The following is a 14,166-nucleotide window of genomic DNA, read 5'->3' on the forward strand; positions in this document are numbered from 1 at the left end:
CTGAGTGCCTTCTGGCCGGTCGGATGCTCGCTCCTCTTCCCGCCAGAGGCTGAGGCATTGGAAGCCTCCGGCTTATCCTCCGCTGCCGAGGCTTGTGGTGTTGTCTTCGGGGGAGGAGGTGTGGGTGCGGCGGTGCCTCCCTCAGCCATTGGTGTGGGCTGGCCAGCTTTCTGGGTGGGGCACTTTTTTCTTATGTGCCCCTCCTTGTGGCACAGGTGGCACTGCATGCCATCTGCTGTCCAGAAGGTGTGGTAGGCCGTGCCCTTGTGGAGGAGGGTGAAGGAGCCCTCGGTGACCTCCCGGGCCAGGCAGATGAACACCTGTCGTCGGAAGGAGTACACGTGCCGGAGGGTGGGGTCCTTAAGACTGAGCAGGAGCGGTTGGACACCCGACCAGAACTCCCCCAAGGTGTTGAGGTGGGGAAGAAGGAGCTCACTGGCAACGAAGGGCGGGACGTTGGAGGTTACGGCCCACAGTGGCCCCCTCTCCACGGCCAGGTAGACCGCCTGCTTGGTCTTCAGGAAAAAGATGGCCTTCCGGTACGCCCTGGCTGCAATGACAATGGCCAGTGGGCCGACCATACTAGCCATGGCCTTACTGCAGGGGATAGGCCTTTACCCCAGTTGTTTGGTCATATGCCTAAAGGGGGTTGTGGTTGCAGCAGGGGTTGGGACAGCCGAGCCTAAGGCAGCGGCTACCCCGGCGTAGGTGCGGCTGGGCTCAGCAACCTTCGGGCTCACCATACTCTGCTGCTGAGTGTTGGTAGGCCTCAGGCAGCAGCGGTGGAGGCAGGACTCTGGTGAGTCCCAGGTAGACCCTTGGTCATAGCAGTGGGGGCAGACCTGTTGGGGAGGGTCCCCCAGGCAAGTCCCAGACAGCCCCAAAATTTAGTCCCAGGCAGCAGCGGTGGAGGTGGGCCTCCAGCAGTAGCAGTGGTGAAGGTTGTGGGGAGAGGCCCAAGGCGAGTCCCAGTCAGCGGTGGTGGAGGCAGGTCCCAAGGAGTAATAGCTGAGGCAGGTTTGGGCGGGGTCCTAGAGATCAGCAGTGGCAGTGGGCCCCAGGTCAGCAGCAACACACCCTTGACCTGGGTGAGACCCAGGCTGCAGCTCCAAAAGTAGGCCCAGGACTCAGAACTCTCACCTCCTGCTTCTGCCGCCGCCTCCTTCTTCTTCCTCCTTCTTCTCCTCCTCTTCTCCTTCTTCTTTCCTTCAGCGCTCTTGATGTGGGGCAGCTAGTCCAGGGACAGACCCCTTCAAGGAGGAGAGCCCTTGCACGTGCGCGCACACACTCACACTGATCCAACTCTCAATAGGAAAACACCCGAGTGGCCAGTGACAAACACTGCCCTTCACATCAAAGGGCAGTGCTGTGAGATCAAAACAGTGAAGGGGAGGGCAGGGACTAAATCAAAATAAAGTTGGAGGGGGAAATAATGCACTCCACCACTCCTGTCTATTTTTTAAATTTATTTTTGTACTGCTTATTTTTTCCCCAGAACCCTTGGTGTGTGTGTGCAGGTGTGAGACAGTGAGAAACACAGTGTACGAATCTTTATTCAATTTCCACCACCAGGAAGATAGGAAACACCCGAGTGGCCAGTGACAAGCAGTGCCCTTCACATTAAAGAGCAGTGCTGTGTGATCAAACAGTGAAGGGGAGGGCAGGGATTAAATTAAAATAGAGTTGGAGGGGGAAATAATGCACTCCAACACTCCTGTCTATATATTTTTTTTTTAATATACTTAATGCTGTTTTTTTTTTTTTTTTTTTACACTACCACCTAAGTGCGGTAGTGCTTATTTTATCCCCAGCACCCATGGTGTGTGTGTGCAGGTGTGAGACACAGTGAAAGACACAAAGTGCACCAATCTTTTATTCAATTTCCACCACCAGGAAGATAGGAAAACACCCGGGTGGCCAGTGACAAGCAGTGCCCTTCACATTAAAGAGCAGTGCTGTGTGATCAAACAGTGAAGGGGAGGGCAGGGATTAAATTAAAATAGAGTTGGAGGGGGAAATAATGCACTCCAACACTCCTGTCTATATTTTTTTTTTCTTTTTTTTATGAAGTCAGCCTTTTTTTTTTTTTTTTTCTTCTATCCCACACTACCACCTAAGTGCGGTAGTGCTTATTTTTTCCCCAGCACCCATGGTGTGTGTGTGCAGGTGGGAGACACAGTGAAAGACACAAGGTGCACAAATCTTTATTCAATTTCCACCACCAGGAAGATAGGAAAACACCCGGGTGGCCAGTGACAAGCACAGCCCTTCACATCAAAGGGCAGTGCTGTGTGATCAAAACAGTGAAGGGGTGGGTAGGGACTAAATCAAAATAGAGTTGGAGGGGGAAATAATGCACTCCAACACTCCTGTCTATATATGTTTAGTCAGTGTTCTCTAATTGGACCAGGTTAACAGCCCCAGTCAGGGAACTCATTTTCTGAGATCCCCCTGACTGCCCTTGTATCAGTCACTACAGTGTTCAGGAACTGCACCTCACGCTGGGTAAGCCATTGAGCCACTGCCTTTAGGAAGTCTGACAATGCTCTTGTCTCCCAGTTTAATCTTACCTCATGGTTCTTCAGATTCATCTGAGAAGGAACTGAGAAGAGACTGATTTCCCCCATTGAAGCTGCTATGTTTGATCTGGTGGTGATGTGGTTTCTTTGGGGATTAACAGAAACGTGGATCAGACACCTTAGCAATTATTACAGTGTGTTTATTATCAGACTGAGCATGGCAGGAAGGGATCAGAGCAGCACACATAGTGATGACATCATGATAAAGGCTGATGGGTTCTGATGCAGAGTCATTGGACTCGGAACATTCATTCTGCTTTCTCCCCACAGATACCAGACCTGCTGAGTTTCACCAGCAATTACTGTTTTTGTTCATGACATAGACTGAACTATAATAAGTTAATATCTGCCCTTATGTGTGAATCCCTGTTTCTTATCCAGTCCAGTGCTAACTGTCTGTGCATTTTCCAGCCTGGAGTCTGATCTACATAAGGTCCTGATGGATATGGATTTTCCAATGGACAGTGAAACCTTTGTACTTCCAAATGTTAAGGCTGCTGTGATCAAAGTGGATGTGAAAGGTGCTTTAGCATTTAGTTACTGCCACTTTCTCATGGGTAAGTGTTTTCACAATGCAGTAATTAATAAGGGTGGAGTAAGGAAATGTGACATTGTCTGACTTGATAATATTTGAGTATTAAATACCCCCCAGAGTAAGGATCTCACAAATATTTAACTGCAACAGTTCAATAGAATCAGATCGTTTCTAACTGGATAATCTGAACAATGACAAAGGGGGGGGAAGTCTCAGCTTTGTAATGTTGCTTGTGATGAGACTACATGAGCCCTGTGCCCCCCAGGAGATGGGTGCTGTGGTGCCAGCTGTTTCCAGTATACCCCACATGGTACAGCCTCTTGAGAAGGTTCCCCCTGAGCCCTGTGTGTGTCTGGAACCAGGTGATGAGCTGCTATCCTGGTTTTACACAGCAGCCTCCCTGCCTGATGTAATACTGGATTCCCCAACTTGGACCACCCAGGGCCAAGCAACAAACATGTGCATCACAGAATCTTTATTCAGGAATATAGCCAGTGACATGGACAAATGGGAACTGACCATCCTTGTGCAGTGCCCGAGGGCCTGTCCTGGTGTTCCTGTGCAGCTTTACCCCATTGGTTACAGAATGGTTAGTGGAAGGCAGCTGACTTCCAATGGGGGAGACTGCAGGTGACTTTTGCAGGATGTCCTGGGGAAACCCTGGGTCTGGCTTCAGACGGCACCATCTCACAACAGACAGCAGCTGTCTGGACTGACAGGGTAAGGGACAACAGCAAGGGGACTGGTGGAGTGGCCACAGTGAGAGCACAAATGCTGTTACCCTGAGAGAGGGCAGCAGGTTGATGCTCCATGGTGCCTCTGCCAGTCTCCCAGGCAGCATCCCCAGATCCCTAGTGATCTGTTGGAGGACGAGTTGCTGGCCTGCTCCAAGACCCTGCAAACCCCTTTGCCCACTGGGATCCACAATCATGTTCACAGCGGGTCTGAGCCTGCATGGGACCAAGCACGACCTCCGTCTGAACTCACACTGCAGCATTGAGGGGTTTCTTGGCTTCTGTCTGTGCTTCAGCAGAGGCTGAGACAGTGAGCACAGATACTGGATCACTGCCCTGTCAGCTGCTGCAGTCAAGGAGCTGGCTCCCACTGCCACAGGGGAAATGATGGGATCCAAGCTCTGTGCAGTGCCCTCTGTCACATTGGGACTGAGCTTCTCCATGCCCTTTGATAGGCTGTCTGACATGGCCTGCTAATGTACCAAGCATCTCAGTGTGCATTCCCATCAACCTCCTTCTGTAGGCCTCCCATTAATGTCCCCATCTGTGTTCCTGCAGCAGAACGTGCCCTCCATGGAGTTGGCACACTAGGTACCCATTTCCCCTGGCAGCTCACCTGTGAGATCACGTTACAATGCCCCCTCACCAGTGACCTGGGTTTGAACGTCTGCCTCCTCATGGCTATGAGGAGGTCCCCAGCCGGCAGTTCCTGGGAATCTGAAAGCAGCCAATCAGAACAGGAGGGTTGGGATGTTGGAGGGAGAGGCAGAGGAAAGCACCAGATCCATGGTCCCACAGTCTGCAGCTTTCATTTGATTCCCCATCTCAGGGTGAGAGTGAGGAGGGGATTGAGAGTAGCAGGGGCAGTTACTCACCGTCATCCTTAATGTCCCCCATGAAGCCATGGGCTCTGTTCCAGCTGTCCCCATGATTCTCAGCATATTCCCAGAGGTCCCTCTGTGAATGAAATGGTCCTGTCCCCACTGATTCTGTCAGCCCTGTAGCTATTATGGAGAACCTTCTCCTGTAAAATGATTGAGTCTGTTGCAGTGTGTCGGGGTGATGACCCATAGCTGAATATCTGGATGGGAGTAGTAGCAGCAAGAGTTGGTGTGTGTCTGTGTGTCTGTGTGTCTGTGTGTCTGTGTGTCTGTGTGTCTGTGTGTCTGTGTGTCTGTGTGTCTGTGTGTCTGTGTGTCTGTGTGTCTGTGTGTCTGTGTGTCTGTGTGTCTGTGTGTCTGTGTGTCTGTGTGTCTGTGTGTCTGTGTGTCTGTGTGTCTGTGTGTCTGTGTGTCTGTGTGTCTGTGTGTCTGTGTGTCTGTGTGTCTGTGTGTCTGTGTGTCTGTGTGTCTGTGTGTCTGTGTGTCTGTGTGTCTGTGTGTCGTGAGTGAGAAGGGTTTGGTGTATTGAGTGGTTAAGAATATGTGGTACACTTGGTGGGATGTCCCAATGGATGGTGCATGCACTCGCCTTTCCCCCACACGTGAGACCATACACTATTTTGTAGCAGGGCCAGGCATTGAGGTGTCATCTCCCTTGCAATCTGTCCTGACTCCATTTGGAAGCTCCTACATGAGGGCCTTCAGTCTGTCCACAGCTACAAGGTGCCTCCTCCCGAAATCCATTAAAAAATGGAGCTCTCTCCTTTGCCTGATGTCTCAGTTTCCCTGACCTTCCTATTCCAACATGGACTGCCTCACAGCTACAGGAGCTCACTGTGTCCCCATGGCGACTGGAGGTGCTGAGGTCATTGGCAGAGGGGCTGAGGAGGCTCTGTGTGTACTCTGAGCACACTGAGAGAAGGCCCCGAGGCAGAAGGAGCCTCTTCTCCTCCACTGCAAGGGACACCTGCCCCATTGTGTGATGGGGAGATGGAGGAGCCCCTGGGAGAGACTCTCCAGCTATGTTGTTCCTCTCTCACCTGGTCACCCTGTGGGTGTGTATCCATCAAGTGACCTGCTGGATGTGGCTCTCCATGAGGGGCACGCACCCATCGATACAGGAAGCAAGACACACCCACGGCTGGGACAGGACAGCACCGATGGCCTGAATGGTCTCCTCCATTGTCCACCCATGGGGGTGTCAGGCTCTAGCAGCTCCCTCACCTCTCGCTGTGACTGCAGCAGGTTCCATGTTACTGACTGCAGAGGCCCCTCAGCAGCCTGGGGCTCAGCATGGGCCTGGCCTCTACCAGACCTCTGTCTGTCAGTGGCTTCAGTCATCACAGCCTCCATCAGCTGCTCAGGAGAAGCAGTGATGTACTCACCAGCTTGTGACATTGTATCAGATAGTGAGCAGATAGCCACTGCCCGGAGAGGGTCTGTGTTGGTGGGGGGGGGGGGTGTCGGGGAATGATGTGATGCTGCATCCTCTGAAGGATCCTCCTTCTCAGAGTGGAATACAGCTCCCTGGTCTCAGCAGCTGACTGTCCTTCTGGAGCACGGAGTCCTGTCTGAGAAAACACAAACAGTCAGGGGGTAAGGGCTTCAGATCCCCTCCTCCCAGCCCTGCCCTGCCTGTTGTGAATCTGTGTGCCCAGTGGTGACATAGGAGCTCAATGCCCCCTCACTCTCTTTGCTGTTCCACCTCACGGGGGGAATGGACTGGAAATCAAACCCTGCTATTCCCAGAGTCATGACAAAAGTTAATGATTTTTACATCATATTCAAAACTCCCTCATTTACTTGTCTTTTTAGACCCAGGTTAACAGAAAACATGGGCCAGGTTTTCATACTAAACTATTTCCTTCAATTTATTCCTGGTACATAGGTGTCACTGGCGAGGTCAGCATTTCTTGCCCGTTGGTAATTCCCTTTGAGAAGGTGGTGGTGAGCTGCCTTCCTGACCTACTGCTGTCCAACTCAGACTTTATTGCGATTGACACAACTGAGTGGCTTGCTCGGCCATTTCAGAGGGCAGTTGGAAATCAACCAAGTGATCCTGATGAACAAGATCGCTCTGCTCACAGGATGAAAAGTTCTTTTGAGATGGTGCCAGGCCCTGTCTTTCAGTGAGGGGACACTGAGATTGGCAGCTCATTACCCACGCCCACTTACCCATTCAGCATGTCCCTCACCCCCGGGTCTGATCACCATTGGGCCTTTTCCTTGTGTGGGAACAGCACCCGCTCCTAGTGCCAACACCAAGATGGGCCCCATCATTAAAACCAGAGGGTTCACGGAGGCTCCAAGTCCATAAACTGCATTTTCTGTCTGATTCCCATTAAAAAAAATCCTGATATATTGATGAACTGTGGAATGCTGGTCACATCCTAAGGTCATCACAGTTGCTATAGAAATGCAAGTCTTTTTTCATGAGTTAAAAGTCCCACAACACCTAGTGATAGTCCAACCGGTTTATTTGGGAGCACTAACTTGCGGAGATTGTAAGACACAGGATTTGACGCAAAATTTTGTGATCTGTCTTATGATCCTACAGCACAACCACCTGATGAAGGAGCAGCGCTCCGAAAGTTAGTGCTTCCAAATAAACCTGTTGGACTGTAACTAGGTGTTGTGGGATTTTTAACTTTGTCCACCACAGTCCAACACCAGCTCCTCCAAATCATATCCCTCATTCAGAGTGAAGGTCGAAGTGACAGATCGTCAACTCCCTTAAAACCCACTCTCTGCCTCGTTCAACCTGTCACCATGGAATTATTAAACAACAAGGTTACATTGTCACTGGCTTGTTCAGTAAAAGACACTGGAAACTATTACAAACAATCTTATTATCATTGTGCAGGTGGGCCCTGATGGTCGGATGGAGGTCACTGCTGTTCAGATTTCTTTGCCATTTGCGTCACCTATATTCGGGAACCCGAGGGCCGTTGTCACTCAGTTGAAGAACGAACCCTCCGTCCAGGTAATGGAAGGAACCCCCTCCCTCTGAATCTGTATTGATATGGATTCCAGACTGTCAGTGTTTCTGTTTGTTATTCCCTTTGTGGATGAATCTGGGGATTATTCTCTCTTTATCTGGAACCTGCTGTGTCTCCAGTATTTCTGACGTGGCTCCTCCTCACTTCAGCTAAAGGCAGGCTTTAATTCCTGGGCTTCAGGTGAACAAGATCTTACATTTACAATCATCATGTCATCATCTGAGTATATCTGAGTTTTCCCACCCCATCTCCTTCTATATACCGCGAGAATAAATGTGTATTCACCAAACATCGAACTACAGGAGATTAAGGTGACGCAGTGACTCTGTGATTAGCTGCCTCAGCGCCAGGGACCTGGGTTTGATTCCAGCTTCAGGCGACTGTCTGTGTGGAGCTTGCACATTCTCCCCATGTCTGCGTGGGTTTCCTCCGGGTGCTCCAGTTTCCTCCCACAGTTCAAAGATGTGCAGGTTCGGTGAACTGGCCATGCTAAATTCCCCACAGTGTTCACGTGTATCTAGGTTAGGTGCAGTAGTCGGGGAAAATGTAGAGTAATAGGGTAGGGGAATGGGTCTGGGTGGGATCCTCTTCGGAGGGTCGGTGTGGACTGGTTAGTAAATGGTCTGTTTCCACACTGTCGGAATCTATGATATTATTGATCCAGAAATATGGATAGCAGTATGTCAACAATCAGGATGTTGTTCAGTGTAAATGGCTGGGACAGGGGCCTCGATATTAATGGGGAAATGGGGAGGGTGCAGAGAGCCCAGCAGGGGGTGAAGGACCTGACCAAGTAGACAAACAGGAGGCTGGAAGAACACAGCAAGCCCGGCAGCATCAGGAGGTGGAGAAGTCAATGTTTCAGGTCTAACCCTTCATCAGGACTGGATGTGGGTATGGGGGCCGGGTGGGGAGCTGCAGATAAAGAGAGGGGAGGGGAGAGATGTGGAGGATAGGAGAACACTGGTAGTGGGTACGACCTGGTTGGCCAATGGGAGGGATGGATCCGGTTGGGAGCTGGAAGGAAGGGTCAGTGGGTGGAATGGAAGGGAGGGGGTGGGGCTGGAAAGGGAGCAGGGGGATGGGTCGGAAGGTTATTGGAGTTTCAGGAACTCAATGTTAAGTTCTTTGGGTTGTAGGATGGTTGCCCAGGTCGATCTGACAAGGCTGGGGAGGTGGAGCTCCTCATGATCTTCCCTGGAGGGAGACATTTCCATCATTCTGTCCAGCCTCCCGAGTGACAGTCGGCCAGACTGACTGCCTGGTTTACGGCAAGAGCAGAAATGTTGGGGGGATCTCATGAAACCTGCATGAGCAGGAAATGAAATGAAAGTGCTGGAGAAACTCAGCAGGTCTGGCAGCATCTGTGGAGAGAGAAACAGTTAATGTTATCCATCCAATCTGGCTTTTCTGATGAACTGAGATGTTCTGGGAGTGTGGCTGAATTAGGCCGGGTGTGAATTGTTGTATTTCCCAATGACAGGTTGTGGTGTCGAGATAAAGCCGTGTGTTTACAGTTTGTCAGGTATTACACCAGACTGTGGGGCTTCCTACTTGGTTTACATTTGGATCCCATGAATATTCATGAACATAAAAACCCAGTCCCTCCTTGAAGCCCCAGCCAGCAGTGTGAGAGAATCTGGTGAGCCCGGTTCACGTTAGTTTCCCGGTGATGTACAGAGGCAGGTTTCTGCAGTTTGGTCTGAGGGCAGCACTTTGTCTTGGTTACGGCACAAGGGAGAGGGACAGAAAGCTGGCAGCTGGCATGGAGCATTGGGAATGGCCAGGTTGTGGCAGTGAGGGGAGCTGGGGGAATGGGGTCAAGGGGGTGGAGGGATACACAAGGAATTCAGGGGAGGGCAGAGGTGGGATAGGGAGTGGCGATAGACTGGGAACAGTCAGACAGGGTATGGAAATGAGGGGCCTTGAAGGGGGTGTCAGTCCTGTCCACATTTGGCTCCACCTCAGGCTGTTAGCTGATAAAGTCATTCCCGGATGATGGGTTTATCTGTTCCCACTGAGGCACATCCCACAAGGAGCTGGTGATGGTCTGTTCCTCACCTGAACCACGGTGAGAGCAACATGCAGAGGCAGTGAGACTCTGGGTGGACAGGGTGGATCTGACAGGGAGTACCCTCTCTCCTCCAGCTGGGATCAGAACAAGATCAACTCCAGTGAGACCAAATGGGAACCTTCTGGATATACAGAACGCCCAAGGCCCAGGTAACTTTAATTGTGTCCCAATCCCAGCTGATGGTGATACTGGACACATCAGATCTGAGTGAAACCTGACCTGATAAACCACAGTAATATGGAACAAAGAACGGTGGGTGCTGGAAATCAGAAACACAACACAAAGTGCTGGAGAAACTCAGCAATTCTGAAGAAGGATCACTGGACTGGAAACATTAACTCTGTTTTTCTCTCTGTCCATGTTGCCAGATCTACTGAGTTTCTCCAGCACTTGCCTGTTTTCTTTCAGATTCCCAGTATCCACAGATCTGTGTTTTATATTGGGCTGAGGCGGGTGTTGGGTACATTCCCTACGGCTATGTCCCCACAGACATGGCCCGTGGTTGAACTCCAGACAAAGTGGAAGATGTTTTGAGTGACCTCCACTGTCCAGGAGTGGAGTATGGGCCAAAGTGACAGCACATTGAGAAATGAAGAAGCATCTCCCAGCTGGTGACCAGCTCCTTAACTCCAATGGAGAGGGAATGTCACTTCCCCATCCCAGTTTCAGTCACATCACAGTTACCCACACCTTCCAGGTTCTAGCACACGCCTCAGCTCCTCTGAATCACATTCCTAGCACCTTCAGGTAGTCTGCTCGGACAGGGCAAAGGGCAAAGGATTGATTGGCCCAGTTCTGAAAAGGAACAGGAGCCCATTCTTGCTGCAGTTGATCTTGTGTCCTGAAGCCAGTTTGAACTGGTCACAGATTCTCATCATTCTGACGGTGGATCTGTGCAGAAAGCAGTGATGTTTTCCATGTGCAGGGATGATTTGAACTCAGTGCCTGCGGTACCTGGCATTTTCCCTTTTCCTACACCTGCCTCCTTCCTATTGCACTCAGTAAATGGTTCAATACAGCACACAAACAGGACGGGAGAGAGGACAGTCCTGCCTGGCTCCATCTCTGATCGGAAAGCTTTCCGATTCCCACCCATTCTTTAAACTGTCCCACTGATGTTTGTGTAGAGCAGATGGATCCAATTGTGGAGTCCCTGCATTAACCCCATTTGAAGAGCAAGTTGATTAAGTAGGTGTTGGATATTCTTCCAAAGGCCTTCTCCTGGTCCAAGCTGACAAGACACGTCTCCGAACCCCTCTGGCCTCACTGAGGTGTTTGTCCAGACTCTCCCTCATACTGCTGTCTGAGACCTCCATGAGAGAGAACAGCAAGGACTGAGGTCTTTCTGCCTGTGGGCTACCCATCCTAAACTCCGATGCAGTAGGACTTGCCATCCAGCCACAGCAACAATGAAGGTGAAGCCACTGCCTAGAATGACCAGCCAGGAATTCACCAGCAGCAGTGGGAGCTGCTGGACACCAGCAGGTCACTGGCTGGTTTGAGTTGGGTGACATGTTGCTTCACCACAGTCAAGAATTTTTTTACAAGATTACATCTCTTCTATGAAGGTGACTGCCCACAACCTCCATAATTTTATGGGAAGGATAAACTGTTTCCCTAGAGTGGAACACCAAGGCCAGAGAATTGGACATTATTTCCTTCTGACCAGATCGATGGCCCATGGAACCATTGCTGTGAGCACTGCCTGTACGCACTGAGCTGCAGTATTCCACATTCCTGTCAATACAGCAAACAGCGCTGACCTTGGTGAAGGACACAAGGTCAAATCACTTTGCTCAATGAACATCTGCTGGACACAAAATGGAGGCAATCTTGATACATCATAAAACTCAGTTGGTTCCCAGTGTGATGAAGGTTCAGGAAATGTTATTAATATCATTTGGGAACCTGTGTTCTCAGGGAGGAGATGCATGGATAGCTTTCAGGTTGATTTGTATTTCTGAAGTGTGTTAAGAATGGAGGAACACAGTTTTAGTTTCACTTTTGATTTTTGTTATTGGTATTGGAATGTTGGACAGTTTGTTCATCATCACTTTACTGCGGGTTTAAAGTCTGGAATAGATCTTGAGGTGAACAGTTGAGTGCATTAGAAATAAAGTTATTGAAAGAGAAACAGCTGTTGTCTACTGACCGGGCTAAAGTAACACAGAAAGGCAGAATTGTACAGAAAATCAAAGGATACTTGTAGGTTCAGTCACATTGAAGAGCTACTGTCTGTTGAGCTGTCTCCAAAATCTCCTGGAGGTCAGTAAGGTGAAAACAGCACAGACCAATTATACCTGTGAGCTGAATGGGGAACTTTAATGTGGAAACACAGTGATCCTCCTGTTAATGTACCTGTCCAAATATCTATTAAAAGTTGTAATTGTACCTGCATCAGCCACTTCCTCTAACAGTTCATGCCACATATGAACCAGCCTCTGTGTGAGAACATTTCCCCTCAGCTTCCTTTTAAATCTTTCTCCACTCAGTTTAAAATTATGCACTCTAGTTTTGAACTCGCTAACTCTTTGGGAAAAGAGTCTGTTACTTACCTTATCCATGCCCCTCATGATTTTATAAACATCCATAATTAATTGGGGGTGGGGAAATTATATCACTATTAGACAGGAGCTGTGGAGTATAAATTGGGAACATTGTTCTGCAGGAACTGTACAACAGAAATGTGAAGGCTGTTTAAGGAACACTGGTTGTGAGTGTTGGATAACTTTGTCCCACTGAGACAAGCAAAGGAATGGTCAGGTTAAGGAGCCTTGGATGGCAAGAGAAGAGGAGCTTCTTGTCAAGAGGAAGAAGGAAGCTTACTGAAGGTTTTGGAAGCAAGGACCTGGCACAGCTTTAAAGGATTAAAGTATAGCTAGGAAAGAAGTCAAGAAACGGACTGAGGAGAGCTAGGAGGGGGGCATGAAAAAGCCTTGGGGGAAAGGATTAGGGAAAACCCAGAGGCAGTCTGCACTTACGTGAGGAATAAGAGAATGATCAGCGAGTGGGTCGGGCTGATCAGGTATAGTGGAGGGAACTTGTTCGAGAGGGGGACCTCGTTGAGAATGAGAACATTGTGGACCAGGTTCATAAGCTTGAACAGATTGACATTAAGGAAATGGAGGTGCTGGAAATTCTGGGAAGCATCAAGTTAGATAGGTCCCCAGGGCCAGACCAGATATATCTGAGGTTACTACAGGAAGTGAGGAATGAGAATACTACACCTCTGGTGATGATCTTTGCACCCTCACTCTCCATGGGAGTAGTACAGGCTGATTGGAGGGAGGAGAATGCTGTTACTCTGTTCAAGAAAGGGAATTACAGACCGGTCAGTCTTACGTCTCTGGTAAGCAAGGTGCTGGAAAGGATTCTGAGAAACAGGATTTATGACCATTTGGAAAGACATTATTTGATTAAACACTTTGTGATGGGCAGGTCATGCCTCACTGGCCTTATTGACATCTTTGAGGATGTGACGAGACAAGTTGATGAAGGTTGAGCTGTGGATGTGCTGTAAATGGATTTCAGTAAGGCATTTGATAAGGTTCCCCAGGGTAGGCTCATTCAGAATGTTAGGAGGTATGGGATATCGGGAATTTTGGCTGTCTGGATACAGAATTGGCTGGCCAAAAGAAGACAGTGAGTGGTCGTGGATGGAAAGTATTCCTCCTGGAGCTCGGTGACCAGTGGTGTCCCACAAGGATCAGCTCTTGGGCGTCTGCCCTTTGTAGTTTTTATAAGTGACTTGGATGAAGAAGTGGAAGGATGGGTTAGTAAATTTGCCAGTGACACAAAGGTCGGTGATGTCGTGGATCGTGGCGAGGGCTGTTACAGACTACAACGAGACACTGACAAGATGCAGAGCTGGGCTGAGAAGTGGCAGATGGAGTTAAACCTGGTTAAATAAGAAGTGATTCATTTAGGAAGGTCAAATTTGGATGTTGAATACAGGGTTAAAGCCAAAACACATGCTATACTGGATGCTGGGATCCAAGGTGGACAGGAGGAGGCTGGAAGTAGAACACAGCAAGGCAGGCAGCATCAGGAGGTGGAGAAGCTGATGTTTTGGGTGTAACCCTTCTTCAGGACTGGGGCTGGGTGTGGGGGGGGAGCTGCAGATAAAACGGGTGGTGGGTGTAAGGTTGTAAAGTAGGGTTAGGTGAAGACAGGTAGAGGGGACGACCTGGTTGGTCAATGGGTGGAATGAATCCAATTGGTGGCAGGGAGCAGTGGGAGGGAGGGGAAGGGGCTGGGAAGGGAGTTGGGGGATGGAAAGGGAGGTTATTTGAAATTGGAGAGCCCAATATTGAGCCATCTGGGCTGTAGGCTGCCCAGGTGGAAGATGGGGTGTTGTTCCTCCA

General features: G+C 49.7%; 1 protein-coding gene across 1 annotated transcript in view; it reads left to right on the forward strand.

Annotated features, from left to right (window-relative positions):
• LOC148147368 (uncharacterized) overlaps window positions 1–14,166 on the forward strand; it is a 104,085-nt gene that overhangs the window by 25,859 nt on the left and 64,060 nt on the right. Inside the window, 3 exon segments of the mRNA XM_087995594.1 lie at window positions 2,991–3,113; window positions 3,115–3,136; window positions 7,593–7,712. Of these exon segments, the coding sequence (XP_087851720.1) occupies window positions 2,991–3,113; window positions 3,115–3,136; window positions 7,593–7,712 (265 nt within the window).

This window comes from Chiloscyllium plagiosum, unplaced genomic scaffold (genome assembly GCF_037043375.1).
Source record: "Chiloscyllium plagiosum isolate Xiang-an unplaced genomic scaffold, Cpla_swu_hap1 HiC_scaffold_17, whole genome shotgun sequence".
NCBI classification, from domain to species: Eukaryota; Metazoa; Chordata; class Chondrichthyes; order Orectolobiformes; family Hemiscylliidae; genus Chiloscyllium; species Chiloscyllium plagiosum.